The sequence below is a fragment of the Protomyctophum bolini genome (genome assembly GCF_963924005.1).
Source record: "Protomyctophum bolini genome assembly, chromosome: 24".
NCBI lineage: Eukaryota > Metazoa > Chordata > Actinopteri > Myctophiformes > Myctophidae > Protomyctophum > Protomyctophum bolini.
Window position 1 is genome coordinate 8,536,813 of NC_137885.1, and position 17,925 is coordinate 8,554,737.

Here is a 17,925-nt window from a genome sequence, read left to right on the forward strand (position 1 = left end):
TTAAGAGCGTCTGCTAAATGCCTAATACATTTGTAAATTGTATGACTCAGACATGACAAACATACATATACACCCATATGCATATGGAGATCCAGTTGTCTAGACAGAGCCACGGATGCGAGCGCTATTCCGTATGTGCAATTGTGCATAATGGGAGCGACCGCCTTGTGTTTGAGTTTGACGGAGTGCGTTGCCCGCCGTCTATAGTCGTTCGCATGTACGGGGTTGTCCAGAACCATATATGGGCATAGCCTATAGCTACATGGATATCCAGTTGTCCAAAACCACCTACTGAACCAATAAATTATGTCCTTGGGTATTGGGTATATGGCAAATATAGAGGGTATGGGCACTAATGACCCTGCTGCAGGCCGCACGCATGGCTACACACACACACGCACGCACGCACGCACACACACACACACACACACACACACACACACACACACACACACACACACAGATCCCCCCCCCCCTCATTTAGAGTTTAGAATTTCTCCAGATACTGCCATAATATTTTAATATATAAATTGGTCGTTTCACTGAAAAATATAAAAAGCGAAAAGTGTGCATGCCATTTATCTATTCCATATAAAAGTCTCATCACAGACAGAAAGGAAGAAACAGCATTGCATGACTGTACCGTGTGTGGAAAGAGAGTTAACTCCATTTCCCATCAGCCCGTTGCAAAAATGGAAGGACGACCATAAAACGTCTTCCCAAAAGTGAGTTTACGTTTTTAAACTGACTTATTTAATCTTCGTAATAGTAGTTGTCTTTTATTTCTTTTTATTAACACACTGATGCAGAATCTTGAATTACCGCCTTATTTGCGTTGATATGTATAGGCAAACGTTAGCTCTGGTCCATAGCTCAACGCATTAGAGCTATGGACCAGAGCTAGGCAAACGTCCACTTTTCCCTTCACTTGGTGTTAGTTTTTAGTTGGCCCATTTCCGCACACGTTTTTCTCAGTCAGTCATTCTGAGTTTGTAAACAAGAAGAGAGAAACCAACCCAAACAAACATGTGTGAGAAGAAGACCTTCCAGCCTGTAAGCCATGTCATCTTCGACATGGACGGATTATTACTAGGTTAAGAAATACACCATGTTTTATTGTCTGTTACGTTTGTTTTTGTGGAAAAAGAACAGATTGCACACACTGTTTGCTGCTGCCTAGCTGCTGCTGCCTGGCTGTCATTGATTCAAGTCGGATCAGTTGCAGTTGTGGAGGAATTCATGCAGATCTGCAAGCCCACAACGCCTCGCGCTGCGACGCGTTGTGAGCTTGCAATGTAGAAATACTCTGTTACTTTAATAAGCAAAAGTCTGGAATCATTCATTCAACATATAGGCCTACTTGAGTAAAAGTATTGGTGTATGAAAATGTACTTCAAGTACCAAAAAAGTACTCGGGGTCATTAAGCAGAATGTTCCATTTCACCAGTTTTCAAATGTATACACATCTTTTGAAAATAGCAAAATTACTACTAGATTGGTTATTTTCAAATAGCCAAAATATATGCAGGGAGAGCATAGGTTAATGTATGTTTTTTTTTAATAATAATCAAAATCTACTAAAGTTTTCCAATACCACTAGTAGTGGAGTAAACGTACAATATTTGTCTCTGAGATGTAGTGGAGTAGAAGTAAAAGTACTGAAAACTGGAAATACTCAAAGTAAAAATCGCCTCAAAATTGTAAATTTGTCCAATAATTGCCGACCTACAAGCTCACCACATGCCACAAGGTGACACATGGTGAGCTTGTAGATCTGCGATTGTATAGGCGAACTTGGTGAAGAGATGGAAAAGAAACGTGCAGCACAGTTTACCTCGGGTCCATTTGAACTAGTATAGGCCTATTGCATCGTCTAAGTGGTTATGCTGAAGTGAGGACGGACGCGTTTTATTTATTAAACAATAACATTTATCTTCTCATTGATTCAATGAGATGAGGAAATGCATCTCCAGAGAGTCATTGAGTGGCGTGTTGGAGAACAGCGATTGATTGATCACTGGCTGATACTTGGATTGATCACACGCACCAAAAATAGATGTGGGTGTGGTGGTAATACACAGGTTCTCAAAAGTGAAGTCCGGGGGACCCCTTGGGGTCCTTCAGGTGGTTCCAGGGGGTCCCCCCCAGCTAAATGTGTTAATGCAACGTCACGATCATTGTAAACCTTTATATCTATAGCAATAATATATAATAATAATAATTTATATGTTAGCTATTCGAAACAATAGCAAATCTATGAGCTCAGTGCCTCACTTCGTACAGCGCTGCGAGCTTACAGTACACCTGCTATTAAAAAAACAAACAAACAAAAAAACGTTGGAAAATGAATAATTTTTTCTTCTCTTCTGGTGCGGGGTTATTGGCACAAAACCTGTTCATATGGGGGTATAGTCTGTGTCTTATATCAATTTCTAGGCCCTTGACATATGGACAAGGTTTGAGAACCACTGCAGCCAATTCATAACAATTCAATCTTTGTATCTTTATTTCAGACCCCAGGAATTATAATATAACGCAATAAAATAACGGAAATAAGGTCAAATAAAAAGTAGCAATTCTCTCTATACCGGTGTTGTTGTCTTCTTCCTTGCAGACACAGAGAGGCTGTACACGGTGTCGTTCCAGGAGGTGTGCGACCGCTTCGAGAAGCGGTACACGTGGGAGGTGAAGTCGCAGGTGATGGGGATGAAGGCCCTGGACGCCACCCAGGTGATCTGTGACGAGCTCCGTCTGCCCATGACGGCCCAAGAGCTACTCACTGAAACCAGGCGGATCCAGGAGAAGATATTCCCCTCTGCCCAACTCATGCCAGGTACAGTAGTAGTAGGCCTGTCACACTTTTTACAAATCATGCCAGGTTGTGTATAGGCTACAAACCTTTTCAAGTCAAGGACCCTTAATTTAATGTGTATTTTGGTCGCGGACCCCCCCTCCATCTGAAAATGTTTTGTGCCCCCCCCCCCCCCCAATAAAATTAATCCAAAGTCAACATTTTCAATATTTAAAAGAATAGGACATGTACAAGCACTGCAAGCTGTACATCATGACAGTGATGCCATTTGCTGGGGACCCCCGGCCTAGAACCTCTATTTATCTCTGTAAAATCCTCAGTGTTAATTTAACTCAGATATTGTAGATGTAGATCGTAGATGTAGATACATCTACGATCTACATCTACAATATCTGAGTTAAATTAACCACTGAACGGCTTTTACAGAGATCTAATCAGGTTGGGTGGGGGGTCCTCAGTTCACACAATTAAGATTATTTGGGGGGGGGGGGGGGGGGGGTCACAGGCAACCACTGCATTAGACCCCTGTCTTGGAAGTGATGAAACCGCAATCCCACTGTTTTTATTGGGCTTAGTGTTTATTTTTAGTGGGCTGTATATTTTCTTTCTTTTGCTGTTTGCCAGCAGCCAGTTCCCACCTGATCCCATGTGGGACTTCATTCCTGACTGCTCCAGAGCATACAGTATACTGTACATACATACCTTGAATAATAACTGCCAGCTTGCATAACATCTTTAAGTATAGAGCTTTGGAAAAGCTGCCGATACTGCCTAAAATATTAGCATCGCGGTACTATGCCAGTCTATGCCTGATAACTGTGTGATGTTTATTTATGGAAGAAGCTGTGGAGAAGGTTTAGTCACAGTCTGTCAGTCAGTCAGTCAGTCAGTCAGTCGGTCTCTGTGCCAAACACACTGCAGTCCAACAAAGTCCCCTCGGCTCCCAAATACAAACATGTCTGTCTCCATGATGGTGGCAGAGTGACATAATGAACGAGTGACTCTGGTGTTCATTAAATACCAGAAGCATTTTGGTGGTGTCTGAACGTCAGTGTGGATCATACCTTTTCATGCCCAAGGACCCCCAAATGGTGTAAACGCCCACACAAACTATATTTTGTGCCAGGGACCTCCAGAAGCAAAGATTTGAGTTAAAAATGTCTTTAAAAATATTATTATTCAAAGAAAGTTTTCAGTACTTTTTTTTTCAAATAGCAGATCTACAAGCTATTTCTGAATAGGCAAAGTATAAAATAAGGCTTAATCTAACAATATAAATGAAGAAATGTCTGTATGTCCTAGCCCCCTTGCTCCCCCCTCACTTATTTATTATTTGCGTTTATTTTCATTTTCCCACAGTTACACCCTCACTGCGCATGTGTGGTTGCCACAGCTTCACCCTCACTGCGCATGTGTGGTTGCCACAGCTTCACCCTCACTGCGCATGTGTGGTTGCGTTACACCATCACTGGTTGAATATCGAATTTTGGCGCAGGCCACTTGACACTCCAAGCCTGATAACAACACTGACTCACAGCGTTTTTGGATGCCTACGTCTCTACATTGCTCCATTTCACCTAAAAAAAAACAACACAGACTCTCCTGTACTGACCACGATGAAGCGAACGCCTGCAAACAAATTGCTTCTGTGTGTCGTCGTGGATGGGGTGCGTGCGTTTGTGCGTGCGTGTGTGGTGTGAATATATATATTCGAACGGACTAGTGTGTTTAAACTTTAGTAAGTCTTTAGTAACTCTGAGGAGGACCCCCTAGGGGTCCCGGACCCCCCTGTTGAAGACCCCTGGTTTAGAACGTTGAACATTCTATGCATAATGTTTGCACAGCTTACCAGTTTGAGTTCAGTGTGTGTCATTTACTGTACACAAGCCCGATTCACTTCACTTAAAGAGATAAACTTTTATTTTGCCCGGCTTTCACTCCAAAGGCCAGCGCTCTTGTTACCATAGCGACGACTGGTAATATTTGCATACTCTGCAAACAAATTGCGCGGTACTTAAAACACCATCTCCAATTATGTTGTTGACAGTGTCACAGTCATAATTAAGAGTATACAAGTATAACACGTTCAAGACTTTCTTGATCGTTGGTGGAAAAAGTAGGCTACGCCTAGACTATTTTGTATGTAAAGTATTAAGTATCAATACTGCAATGTTATGAGTAAATGTCCGGGAATCAAAATGTACTTGTGAGTAAAAGTACAAAAGTAATGTACAAATCATATCGTTATTGGGTGATCAGCCAGTCACAGTTTCAGCCAATGTTTGTGGCAGGAAAGCCACAAACATTCTCTCTCTCTCTCTCTCTCTCTCTCTCTCTCTCTCTCTCTCTCTCTCTCTTTCTCTCTCTCTCTCTCTCTCTCTCTCTCACACACACACACACTTCTGCCAGTGATTACCCTCCCCTGTGCCAATGTTGGCACCCGTGTCTAAGGTTGCCTAGAAGCCTATACCCCTGCTTTATAGTACAGTGAGAATGTGTTGACTTTTCTTTTAAATTTGTGTAATATTGTCCGTTATCTTTTTCCCACCAAAGGTGTGGACAGGTTAGTTCGCCACCTCCGGGACAGCGGCGTGCCCGTGGCGGTGTGCACCAGCTCGGCGGGCGCCACCTTCCAGATGAAGACCAGCCGCCACGGGGCCTTCTTTGACCTCTTCAGCCACATCGTGCTCGGAGACGACCCCGCCGTGAAGGCCGCCAAACCCCGGCCGGACCCCTTCCTGGTGTGCGCCGGTCGCTTCAGCCCTCCCGCTGCCCCGGGGAAGGTAAGGAACGACGAGAATTAACCAAGTGTCTCAAAAGAAAGGAGAGCGTCTCTACTTTCATCGGGGGGGAAGAACAAAACGTGTTACCGCAATGTTCTGTTCTTCAGTTATTGGCTGTTTGTTGGGAACAGAAAGCAGAGCAAATGTTATTTTTTTATAAATCCTATAACTGAACCGGCTTGGTTTTGTCCTCTCATCCGGAGGCTGTAGGTTTGCGGAAGAGCGCTTTCTATCGTTAACACTGAAAACGTATGACGTATAATATATGTCAATGCCGGTTAACCGTTGGATTTGAAATTCTGTTGGTTCCGGTGACTGATATTGTCCTTCTAAATGCATGCGTATCTAAAATGCCGCATCAAGTGAAATATACCTTTAAGAAAGTAAAACTTTTCTTTTGTTTCTCCAGCATTGTTTGGCAGGTCTTCCTGCCAAAACCGAACAGAGTCCTCAGAGGACAAAGACTGTTTTGTACTTGCTTGCAGCTCCACTAGTGAGTTGTGACCTTTAGACCCTGCTGCCCCACAGCGTTAGAACGGCCTGTGACTTCACAACGCGCCGCTGTTTGTTTAGACAGTATGAACCTCTGGCGTGCTCTGCCTTCTGACATCATTTCGTCTCTGACCTTTCGTCCTTTTCTGGTGGTGGACAAAACACGTAACACCTTTCATATCAGGATGTGAGATGACCATTAGACTATTAGAATAATGGGACAACCACCCATCTCCCATTCCCAACCCCAGTCAGAGTTAGGAGTTTGGAAGAATGCAAAATTATGTGCAGGATTTAACGCTGCGACGGCACTTAATAAAACCTTTTTGGAATATTTCATTTTAAAAGAACAACGAAATTCTCTCTCACACACACAGTGCCAGTGATCACCTTCCCCTGTGCACTTTCTGGTGGTGACAGTCAGACATGGTGAGCAAAACACGTGCAACCTCCATTGATTTGGTTGAGAGAGGCTGGAGGTGTTCGCACCTCCGAACCCATTACGACCTGATAGGCCGACTCTACAAATCGTCTCTGTCGGAAGGATGGAAACCTCCGGATTCCGAATTCAAAAATAGCAGATCGACAGACTCTAAAAAACGTGTGTTTTGAGCTTGTGGTCTGACTAATCACACACATAGCGTTCACGACACGGTCCCTGCCGTGACGCCGGTCGTCTCGTGTGACGGTCACCCCGATGCCGACCTGAACTTTGCGGTGGAACTTTGTTCGCTTGCTCTTCCGCGACGTCGTCGTTTTATATACTTGCTGACCTGCAGAAGGCAAAAGGGAAACGAATAAGGAGTTCTAGTTGAAGTGTTGCGGTGTTGCTGTGGGGCTTTGTGGGGCCAGGGGATAACGCAGCTGTCAATTCTGGTCAGGTCACACATTAAGTTATTCTTAGGTTCTCTTAACCCATTCTGAACGGGAACCCATTTTGGTGTTAGCATCATTTTATGCTTTAGCTATTTAAAATAGCAGATCTACAAGCTCATAGCGCGCCACCGAGTGGCGCGATACGAGCTTGTAGGTCTGCTATTTTTGAAAAATCAAAGAACGACTGACATTTTTATAATCTGATCTCAAGTCAGAATGGGTTAATCAGACCAGTGTGTGTCCAGTGGAAACCTCGTATGAATCTGATCTCATGTCAGAATGGGTTAAAGAGAGTGCCGCAGTGCAGGACAAACAAAGGCTTTCCACCGCAAATAGCAGTGGTGGAAAAAGTACTCAAAAGTATGTTTTACTTGGGAGGACCACTTCACCACTTCGACCTATCTTCATTTCATTGGTCCTCACTAATGTTCATGATAAAATACCACAATTTTTTTCCGTCTCTGTCTGTGTCTCATAGGAGGGCTGTGGGCAGTTCAGAAACCCGTCCGTGTGATTTTTTATTATCGTGAGAACGATGGCTTCCATTTTCGCATTGCAACTTTTCAGGAAAAGAAAGCCTATACAGTTTCTATTAGCTTGGATTCCCCATCGTCACTGGTGGATGGGTTTGAGTAGAAAAAATTGTGCCATTTTTATCATGATTATTTGTGAGGACCTATTATATGAAGATAGGTTGAAAAGTGGATGGAAAGAAAAAACATCGGCCTCGACATACCTTACAAGGACAAGCATTAAATGTAGTCGCATTAGTGGTGATAGAAGATCGAATCCTCTGTTCAGTCAGTGTGTTCATAGGGGTCGAGACCGTCAATATCCTTGATTTTGTTCAGGTAACGCTCCTTTTCCGCAAAGTTAAGCTTGTCCTTGTAAGCAAGGTATGTAGAGGCCGATGTTTTTTCTTCCATCCTGGTGTTGGCTCACTGTGTTGTCGCCAGGAACGAGCGTTGAACTCCCTCTGGTGTTTTAAAATTAGACCGCAAACGGATGGTCGCTGAATGTAAACAAAGCAGAAATGCCTGCGAAAATGGCGTCCGCTACCACGTGACAAATATGTTAACGCCCCCTCCGGGAGATTTTCGTAGGCCCTATATGGGTTTGATAACATTCGAATCCGCTACCTTGGGAGAATATGACGAGTTGAGAAATCTCGTCTTATCTCTTCCTCCCCCCGGCTTAATTTAGCAGAGAAATATCTCCCTGTAATAGATATATCCTCACCTCGCCCCTTCACATCTCACTGTGGAGCTACAAATAGGTCTTGCCTGTGGCACAGTGCACAGTACCTGTTTTTTTTTTATGTGGAGCCAGGCGCAGTTATAGGGCTGGCATTCTTCTTGATGAGATATGAAGCTGAGGAAGAGGAGAGAAGAGGAGAGAATCGACAGAGTGCTCAGTGTGGAATAACCAATGATGATGCGTCACTCCCTCGCCCTGGCTCCGTGACAGGGAGAGAGGGAGGGAGGGAGAGAGAGAGAGAGAGAGGAGAGAGAGAGAGAGAGAGAGAGAGAGAGAGAGAGAGAGAGAGAGAGAGAGAGAAGAGAGAGAGAGAGGAGAGAGAGAGAGAGAGAGAGAGAGAGAGAGAGAGAGAGAGAGAGAGAGAGAGAGAGAGAGAGAGAGAGAGACGTATTGGCATCACCATTTTCAAAATATTATAAACACCAAAAGTATAAAAGTAGACTATACTACTTGGTTTCAATAAATGAACCCAGTACATTTTACTGGGTTCAAACTGACACGAAATTAGGTTTTGTTCATTATGATCTGTTTGAAAAAATAATAGAAAGATAGGGCCTCCTTCTTATACTGTATATTATGCCTGAGTGCTTCCAATAAAAGCCTTATACCCAGTTACCCACTACAGTTGAAACAATCCTCATGTGAGGATTTACAGTATAGTAATATAACTAAAGTTTTCAAATAATTGTAGTGGAGTAAAAGTATAAGAAATAGTTGTTTCTGAGATGGTAGCACGGAGTAGTAGCAAAAGTATTGACAATTGGAAATACTCTGGTAAAGATTCTACGATCGCACACATTTGTCTGTTGGGTCTAATCACAACTTGACACAGTGTCTAGCTAATACTGTACTATCACAAGCTCCAGTAAATGACTCAGCCACCACTAGACTGTGTTCATGTCATGACGAGGTGTGTGGGAAGACGGCGGAAGTCAAGACAGCCGCACATCATTGACGCAGTAGCTGTCGAACTCCCACGCTATAGACTATTACAGGCTGTAAGAGAGAGATAGGATCGCTCGCCTTGCTTGCTGTTCACAGAACGAGTCACGTCACATCACCATCGTCATTATAGATGCGAGCGGAACCTCTTAGAAGTCGAGGTGTCGATGTGGATGACGTTATTACACGGAGACACAATGGTGATTCGTGGCCGTGTAGAACATAATATTGCGTTTCAGTTACTGTTAATTGTATTGCTGTACCAATGTGAAGTGGCGACATTATAGGAAACATCTGCCAGGTTTCGCCTTGATGACATGACTATAGAGATAATGTGTACCAATTTGCGCAATGTTTCCCGGTGGTGCTATATAAAACGAGCACGTGTGAACATTTGCGGCGATCGTACGCCGGTCGGAGTGCCTCATTGGCTAACCTGACCCGGTCAGCTTAATCGTAGCTGCAGCAAAAGCACATTTAGGACGGAATGGCAGGAGCATGCCCACACAAACACCTCCCTGTCCCGGAGCGTGAACCGATGCTGCACATGTGTCAGCATCCTAGGCATGTATAGACGGACGCCAACATCATTCTAATACAGAGAAACCTCTTAAGAGGAGAGAGCAGGGACGATTTATCACGGCTCCAGATGAGAGTGGAGATTTTTTGCTGAAAGGTGTGTGTGTGCTCTGCTGCTGGAGTGAGATTAATGAAACATTGCATGGATCTGCTAGTTTCACTGGTGTTGCATGAACACGTGCTGAGCGACAATAATAGCGCATAAGTGTACAATAATAGGGCTTATGTGGTTAATTGATTCGTTGATAGACATTTTCTGTTAAATAGATATTGTCGTTGTTGGGCAGAAAAACTTGTATCTCCATGTTTCAATGTTATTATTATTTTTCTTTTTGTAAATTAATGCTCTACTTCAGTGGTTCCCAAACTGGGGTCCCGGGGACCCCCAGGGGTCCTTGAGGGAGTTCCAGTGGGTCCCCAGCTAAATGATAGTTTGGAACCAAATGGACCCTCATGGGCCTGTAACTCTGAGAGTGTACAAATGGACCCTCTGCTGTGGCTCAGGAGGTAGAGCAGGTCGTCCAATGATCCATGGGTCGGCGGTTCGAATCCACGGCTCTTCCTGTCCACATGTCGAAGTGTCCTTGGGCAAGAAGACACTGAACCCTACACTGCCTCCAATGAGTCGGTCGGTGTGAGCTCGCCACCATTGGTGTGTGAATGTGGGGAAGTGAGGACACTGGCGTCGCCTGTTCGCCGCTTCACCTCCCAATGTATGAATGAATGAATGAACCACTGTAAGCGCTTTGAGTAGGCACGTAGTGCATAGAAAAGCGCCATAAAAATGCAATTCATTATTATACTGGTCCATTTGGTTCCATCTGTACACTCTCAGAGTTAAATTAACATAGATTTTACAATATAAATTGGGGGTCACAGAGATAGAAATAACCCATTAAATGAGGGTTCGTAGACTAATGGATATCAAACTGGGGGTCCTTGAAATTAAAATAGTTGAGAATCACTGCCAGAGCCGTATAAATCTTCTCTTATGGGGGTCAATGGCACGTCTCTTCAAATGGGAGGCTAATTCGTGTCAATTTGGCATGAAAACGACATGAAAAGGTTTGGGAACCGCTGCTCTACTTTGTCAAAATGACAGTGACACACAAATGTGGCAAAAATATTAGAGTACCAACGTCCTGATGTCACTCGTTCATCACCCGGTTCACAGAACTTAACAGAGGTAATGTCTCTACGGAGAATGTATTGGGTCATCTTAAAACCGACTCATGTAACAGTGGTTCCCAAACTGGACCCCCACAATGACTCTCATCAGCCCGCGGACCCCCAATTTTTAACCCATTCTGACCTGAGATCAGATTCATACGAGGTTTCCACTGGACACACACTGGTCTGATTAACCCATTCTGACCTGAGATCAGATTCTAAAAATGTCAGTCGTTCTTCGATTTAAAAAAAATAGCAGACCTACAAGCTCGTAGCGCGCCACTCGGTGGCGCGCTATGAGCTTGTAGATCTGCTATTTTTCAATAGCTAAAGCATAACATGATGCCGACACCAAAACGGGTTCCCGTTCAGAATGGGTTAAAACATATGCCGAGGACCCCCGTGAGAGAAGATTTGTACGGCTCTAGCAGTGATTCTCGACCATTTTCATTTCGAGGACCCCCCAAGGTTTGACCTGAATTAGGCTATACGGTCCCCGATTTAATGGCATTTCTTCTTCATTTTGTTTATGATTGTGACAGTACAGTGTCTGCTGTCTACTGTTGGGAACCCCCTCGAAAACGAGACGGTACATCTCAAGGGGTATTTTTCCTAATAAAGAAACTTGAAGTTAATTTACTGTAACTCTGAGAGTGTGAAATGGAACCGTTAGAGTCAATTCGGTTCCATTTGCACACTCTTTTGTACCTTCTTCATATCCATTTGAGTCAACCCGCCGGGATCATTTGTTTATTTTTTGGAAACACAGTTCTTATTTGACGCGATATAAAACCCGTTTATGGGAATTCAGAATGGGGAGAAAAAAACGTGACCCACAGGTAGGATGCGTTAGACTTCATTAGGTGGCCGATCTACAAGCTCGCAATATGTAGTAGATACATGCTACTTTCATTACTTTACAATATGTAGTAGATACATGCTACTTTCATTACTTTACAATATGTAGTAGATACATGCTACTTTCATTACTTTACAATATGTAGTAGATACATGCTACTTTCATTACTTTACAATATGTAGTAGATACATGCTACTTTCATTACTTTACAATATGTAGTAGATACATGCTACTTTAATTACTTTACAATATGTAGTAGATACATGCTACTTTCATTACTTTACAATATGTAGTAGATACATATACTTTCATTACTTTACAATATGTAGTAGATACATGCTACTTTCATTACTTTACAATATGTAGTAGATACATGCTACTTTCATTACTTTACAATATGTAGTAAATACATGCTACTTTCATTACTTTACAATATGTAGTAGATACATGCTACTTTCATTACTTTACAATATGTAGTAGATACATGCTACTTTCATTACTTTACAATATGTAGTAGATACATGCTACTTTCATTACTTTTTCAAATCGTTTTACACGATTAATAGGAAAATTGCTGTGGAAGTAATGGATAGCCCTACTTCAAAGTGCGGGGGAAACTCAAAGAGGAGAGAGACAGAGAGAGAGAGAGAGAGAGAGAGAGAGAGAGAATTTATCACAACTCAACACAGCTCTAGATGAAAATGGAGATTTGTGTTAAAGGTGTGTGTGTGTGTGTGTGTGTGTGACTGTGTGTGTGTGTGTGTGTGTGTGTGTGTGTGTGTGTGTGTGTGTGTGTGTGTGCGTGTGCGTGTGCACATGCGTGTGTGTGCGTATGTTCTGCTGGAGTGAGATTAATGAAACATGAAAGGCTTGCTGTAGCACGTGTTCACACACACACACACACACACACACACACACACACACACACACACACACACACACACACACACACACACACACAATCACACATGCACGCAAAGGGAAACCTAGTTCCGTTCTTTATCATTAATCATACATGGCATTACTCCAAAGGATGGCTTTGTAACCTCCATATTCAAATCAGGTACAATTAAAGAAATGAACTTCTCTTTTCTTTTTTTTCTCCTATAGCTCACGTGTGAAATTGGCCTATTAACCACATAGAGCCCTATTTTATACTGCGTCAATTTGAAAATATAGGAGAACGCGGTCATCGATCTACAAGCTCAGAACGCGATGCAACGTGTGTGGAAGTTGTGAGCTTGTACATTATCTATTTTATTTTTCTAGCTGGACATTTGCCCCCCAGGATGCCGGAGGTTGAAAATATGTGGTTTAAGAAAATACGCTTTGGGTTTATTCGATGAATTGAAATTGAAAACTGGTGCTGTCCAGGGTTGCCATATCCACTTATACTGTGACTTTGTTTTTCTGTAAAATCACTTAAATATTGGTATGTTTTAAAGTGCAGTTGCTTAATTGGGCTCGTTTCCTAATATTTAGATTCTTACATATTTTCATGTCCATGAAACCCCAAATCTGAAAATATTTTATGCTAGCGACCCCCCCCTCCCCATACAAGGTTTGTATAGTTACAATGTTTTAGGAAATATAGCAGATCTCTGAGCTCGCGACGCACCACGATGCAAGTACCATGCAACACATGAGCTTGTAGATCAGCTATTTTCAAATAGCCGATGCGTGTAGGGTTCAAGTGGTAATACCGTGTGTGTGTGTGTGTGTGTGTGTGTGTGTGTGAACGAGAATGCTACGTACACCTTATAGTGGTAGGCTACCGGTCGAACAGCAGAATAATCGAAATAGTAGTCTAGGTCTATAGGACTACCCTGAAGAAGGCAGTTACCTGCCACCGGAACATTGGGTTATTTTGACTCTGCGTCTTAACAATAAAATATTGTCACTTTGGGCAACCAGTGTGTGCGGCCAATACTGTGGGTGTTATATGTGGCCTACAGTTGCTTCTTCTGGGAGGGTTTTCTGTAGACGTTGGAAGCTGCTTTCTCTCATTCAAGGCACGCTGGCAGCTGAGAGAGAGAGAGAGAGAGCCCCTCTCGGCCGCAGGGAGCTTTGGAACTGCAGAATAATGATGTTGCAACAACAAGGCAAAGTTGATTCACACACACACACACACACACAGACGCACACACACACACACACACACAGGCTATAGGGTTCGGTGGTCCTCGAGGATTATCGCTGGTGGTCCACAGTATAGAACCCTGCACGGGAGATTTTTATTCGCATCATCATTTTTCAAACCGCGGTCGAGATCATGGATTTCACAATGCCACGCCAGACTTTCCGGTCCTTCGTTTATTGCCATCCCGGCCAGTTCCTGCTTATACTGATGCCCATGTGTCCCTATAGCGATGACATCAGAGAACGACAGTTTTCTTCTACCTCTGGTCTGCTTTAAGGCAGGACTCCAGAGAAAAAGAGAAGATATAACCTCATCGTCAGCTCTGTAGCAGTGGCCGGCAAACTGTGTTCTTCTGGATCGGACTAGTGAAGAAACAAGGGGAAGGTTGCTGTATATTAGATCAGTCGATGGGTGGCTCTTCCAAGACAGATGTTGCGCTCTCATTAGAAGGCGGGTGTTAAGTGTCATCCAACCGTTTCTCTAGTTTCTTTATGTCCATGTCTCGGAGCCATAGAGTAGAATCGGCTCAACCGTCGTCGTCCTAAATATTTTTTACTTTTAACATTTTACTAAACTGGGATGACCAGATCTTATGCATGTCATGAAAAGAGTTTTATTAATCACTCCCATTGGATTTCTGACCACTCCCGCCCGCTCCCGCATTGATTTCATTCTTTGACCGCCTGTTCGCCGTTCCCGTCCCGCACCATCCCGCAATTTTCTTGTCACCTGGAATGTTTGTGTTATAGTCTAGTTTCAGTCGACTAAATATCATACGATTTTAGTCAACTCGATCTGCAGTTGATTTTTCGCGTCGTAATGCCTGCTGATTTTACACTTATTTTCAGAGCGCAACACCTGAGCGCAAACCAAACATAAAATGATCTCTCCTCCACTATAGTCCCTCCCTAACCTTTTAGTATAGTTTATTATTTGTTGACGAAACTGTCAGTATATCTAGCCATAGTTCTTGTGATCATAGCTTAGTTTTTTTGTTTTGTTTTGTCCGAGAAAAAAAGGTATAGTCAACGAACATATTTCATCATGGTTTTTCAGTTGACGAAATCAACACTGGTTGAGCGAACCCCTGGTGTTTGAGCCCCCCTGTAGGGGTGCTATACCACCAGTACACCCCAGTATGGTATAATTATTACCACCCCCAGCAGTCCCTGGTCTGCTTCCAAACGGATGCTGCTCCCCGTAGAGTTTCCCCACGGCGAGTCGGCACCGTGCCACAAAACAAGCGCGGGGGATTCTTTCAAGCAGTGCCAACGGCACAGCGACCACCCCACCCCACCCCACCGCACCGCACCGCCCGTCCCACTCTGCCCCACAACCTCGAGGCTATCCCCTCCAGGGTTTGCCTCAATGAAACCGGGAAAGCATCTGTGTGATTTTAGATTTTAGCTACCGGTATATACCTATATACAGCAGGGGTCGGCAGCTTTGACGATGGAGGGGGGGCGGGGGCACTATATTTCCACACTCACTCCAGAGGGGCCACATTGCATATATACTGTCGTAGCAAAAAATAGCCAATCTACAAGCTCAAAACGTGTCGCACTGTGACGTGTTTTGAGCTTGTAGATCTTTTTTTCGAGTGGTGCAACCACTCCCTTATGGAGCTATGTGTGTGTGTGGGTGGGTGGGTGGGTGGGTCTCTGGCTGGCTGGCTGTGTCTGAGCACGAAAACAGCATGGTTGTTTTTCACCACCTGTGCGCAACCACACCGTAACACACACGCACATTTTAACTATATATATGATGTATTTCGGGTGTGCCAGTACAGTACAGCAGGGGTTAAATGGTAAATGGTGCATTTATATAGCGCCTTTATCCAAGGCGCTTTACATAGATTGTGCATTACATTCACCCATTCACACACCGATGGCAGCGGAAACCATGCAAGGCACCAACTAGCACATCGGGAGCAATTAGGGGTTCAGTGTCTTGCTCAAGGACACTTCGACAGTAACCTCTGGGGGAGCCCGGGTTCGAACTGGCAACCTTGCGGAAATGCTTTGGCCGTGTCTCGCCGCGACCCCCCTCCCCAAACCCAATACAAATTGACCGTTATACAATAACCTTAATAATAGTGAAAATACATCATAAATAAATACTGAAACCAGATATAATCATCATCACTATATGTAAACTCTTCATTTCCATTTTCCAGCCATTCAGTTGCAAAAAGAAAAAGTTATTTTATTTTTATTTTTTCACCAAAATAACTTGGTGACCCACGGGTTGAGAACCCCTGCAGTACAGCACAGCACAGTACAGTAGAGGGTATACAGTAAGAGGGACCCCACACGGTAACTCTGTCATTTCTCAACCGTTTCGGACGCGGGGCCGGCCCGGCCCCCTGGGCGCATTCTTGGGGGTCTGGATGTTCCGGGGACCCCCACAGGGTAACTCTGTCACCCCCCCCCCCCCCCCCCCCCCCCCCCCCGGGACCCCCACACGGAGTTGCACCACTCACTTCACACGGGTGTGATTTTTTTCTTGAATTTAAATCCTGAATATTTTTTTGCTATTTTTGAATTGGAATCCTGAAAAGTATAATTTTCTATTTAATTTCAAATGCATTTAGTTATGCTTATGTTAACTTTATGAACTTAAATACAAATACATAATACAATAACATTTTAATACTAAGCTACTAATAGACGCGGGTCATGTTTGCATGTTTGGAATTGTTAACAGCTGAAATCAATACTATATCATTATTGCAATATTAACCTGAGGGCCGCATTAAGTGAAGGTGGGGGCCGCATGTGGCCCCCGCCAGTGTATGCTATATAGCAACACAAGTTTTTCTGAAAACTCTTATGGCCCTATGGCGAGCCCTATGGTGTGCCTTATACCCTTTATCCTTAAACATATTTGTCATATTTTACTATCTTGCAAAACATTTTTAAATAGTTCAACTATAGCCGATCTACAGTGACACGTTGTGAGAAAGAAAAAAATTGGTTTTGAGTGCCACCGATTTAGAATTTAGAGTCGGCCCTCAGTCAGGTGTGAATGGCTTAAAAAAATGATTTAAAGATAGAAAAAAAGAGTGCCCCGAGTCCAAGAAGAAGCAGCTAACGCCGCGAGTAACGAAACCCCCCCACCCACCCCCCTCCTTCAGCCAGCCACACATTAACCCATTCTGAACGGGAACCCATTTTGTTGTTGGCATCATGTTATGCTTTAGATATTGAAAAATAGCAGATCTACAAGCTCATAGCGCGCCACCGAGTGGCGCGCTACGAGCTTGTAGGTCTGCTGTTTTTGAAAAATCGAAGAACGACTGACATTTTTAGAATCTGATCTCAGGTCAGAATGGGTTAATCAGACCAGTGTGTGTCCAGTTGGAAACCTCGCATGAATCTGATCTCAGGTCAGAATGGGTTAAATATTCAAAGCACCGAGGAGGCTCTCGGAGAAAACGGCCGACAGAGTATTGTGCGCGTCCGGCTGAATGAAATGCTCTAAGTGCCCCCGACAGTAGGGCGTTGATTTAAAACCACTTAACACACACTCAGCACTCCGCCGCTTTCCCCTGTCTTATCGTGTGTGAGATTCTCTCTCTCGCACACACACACACACACACACACACACACACACACACACGCCTTTATCTTTTTTTATACATTTCTTTACCAAATCACCGCTGTCAGGCATAAACTTTTTTAAACGTTTTTTTTTTCTTTTTTCACAGACTATTGTCCTATACTTTGGCGTACGAGAAGGTCACACAAAATGAGTCAAATAGCCGACACATTGAGAACTCGTAGCTCCGCTTTTCATTTTGTTTAGTCTTTTGACATCTTTCGAGGTTTCTGTCCTGACAGCAACCTATACAAAGCTGACTTCAAATGTGCTAGGTTTTTTAAATGCGCTAAAACCGGGAAAAGCATCTGTGTCATTTAGATGCTACAGTTGGCTATATTCAAAAAAGTTACACTTTAGGGGTTTTTTTTTCCCGAAACGATTCACTTACCTCCTATTTCGATACAATATCGAT

At 43.6% G+C, this 17,925-nt stretch overlaps 1 protein-coding gene across 1 annotated transcript in view; it reads left to right on the forward strand.

The window, feature by feature from the left end:
- Positions 1-963: 963 nt before the first annotated feature.
- The window catches only part of pudp (pseudouridine 5'-phosphatase), a 42,747-nt gene continuing 25,785 nt past the window's right edge, over positions 964-17,925 (forward strand). Inside the window, exons 1-3 of the mRNA XM_080758191.1 lie at positions 964-1,093; positions 2,615-2,833; positions 5,366-5,595. Coding sequence (XP_080614317.1) covers positions 1,027-1,093; positions 2,615-2,833; positions 5,366-5,595 — 516 coding nt within the window. The 5' untranslated portion in view covers positions 964-1,026. The remainder of the gene's footprint in view (positions 1,094-2,614; positions 2,834-5,365; positions 5,596-17,925) is intronic.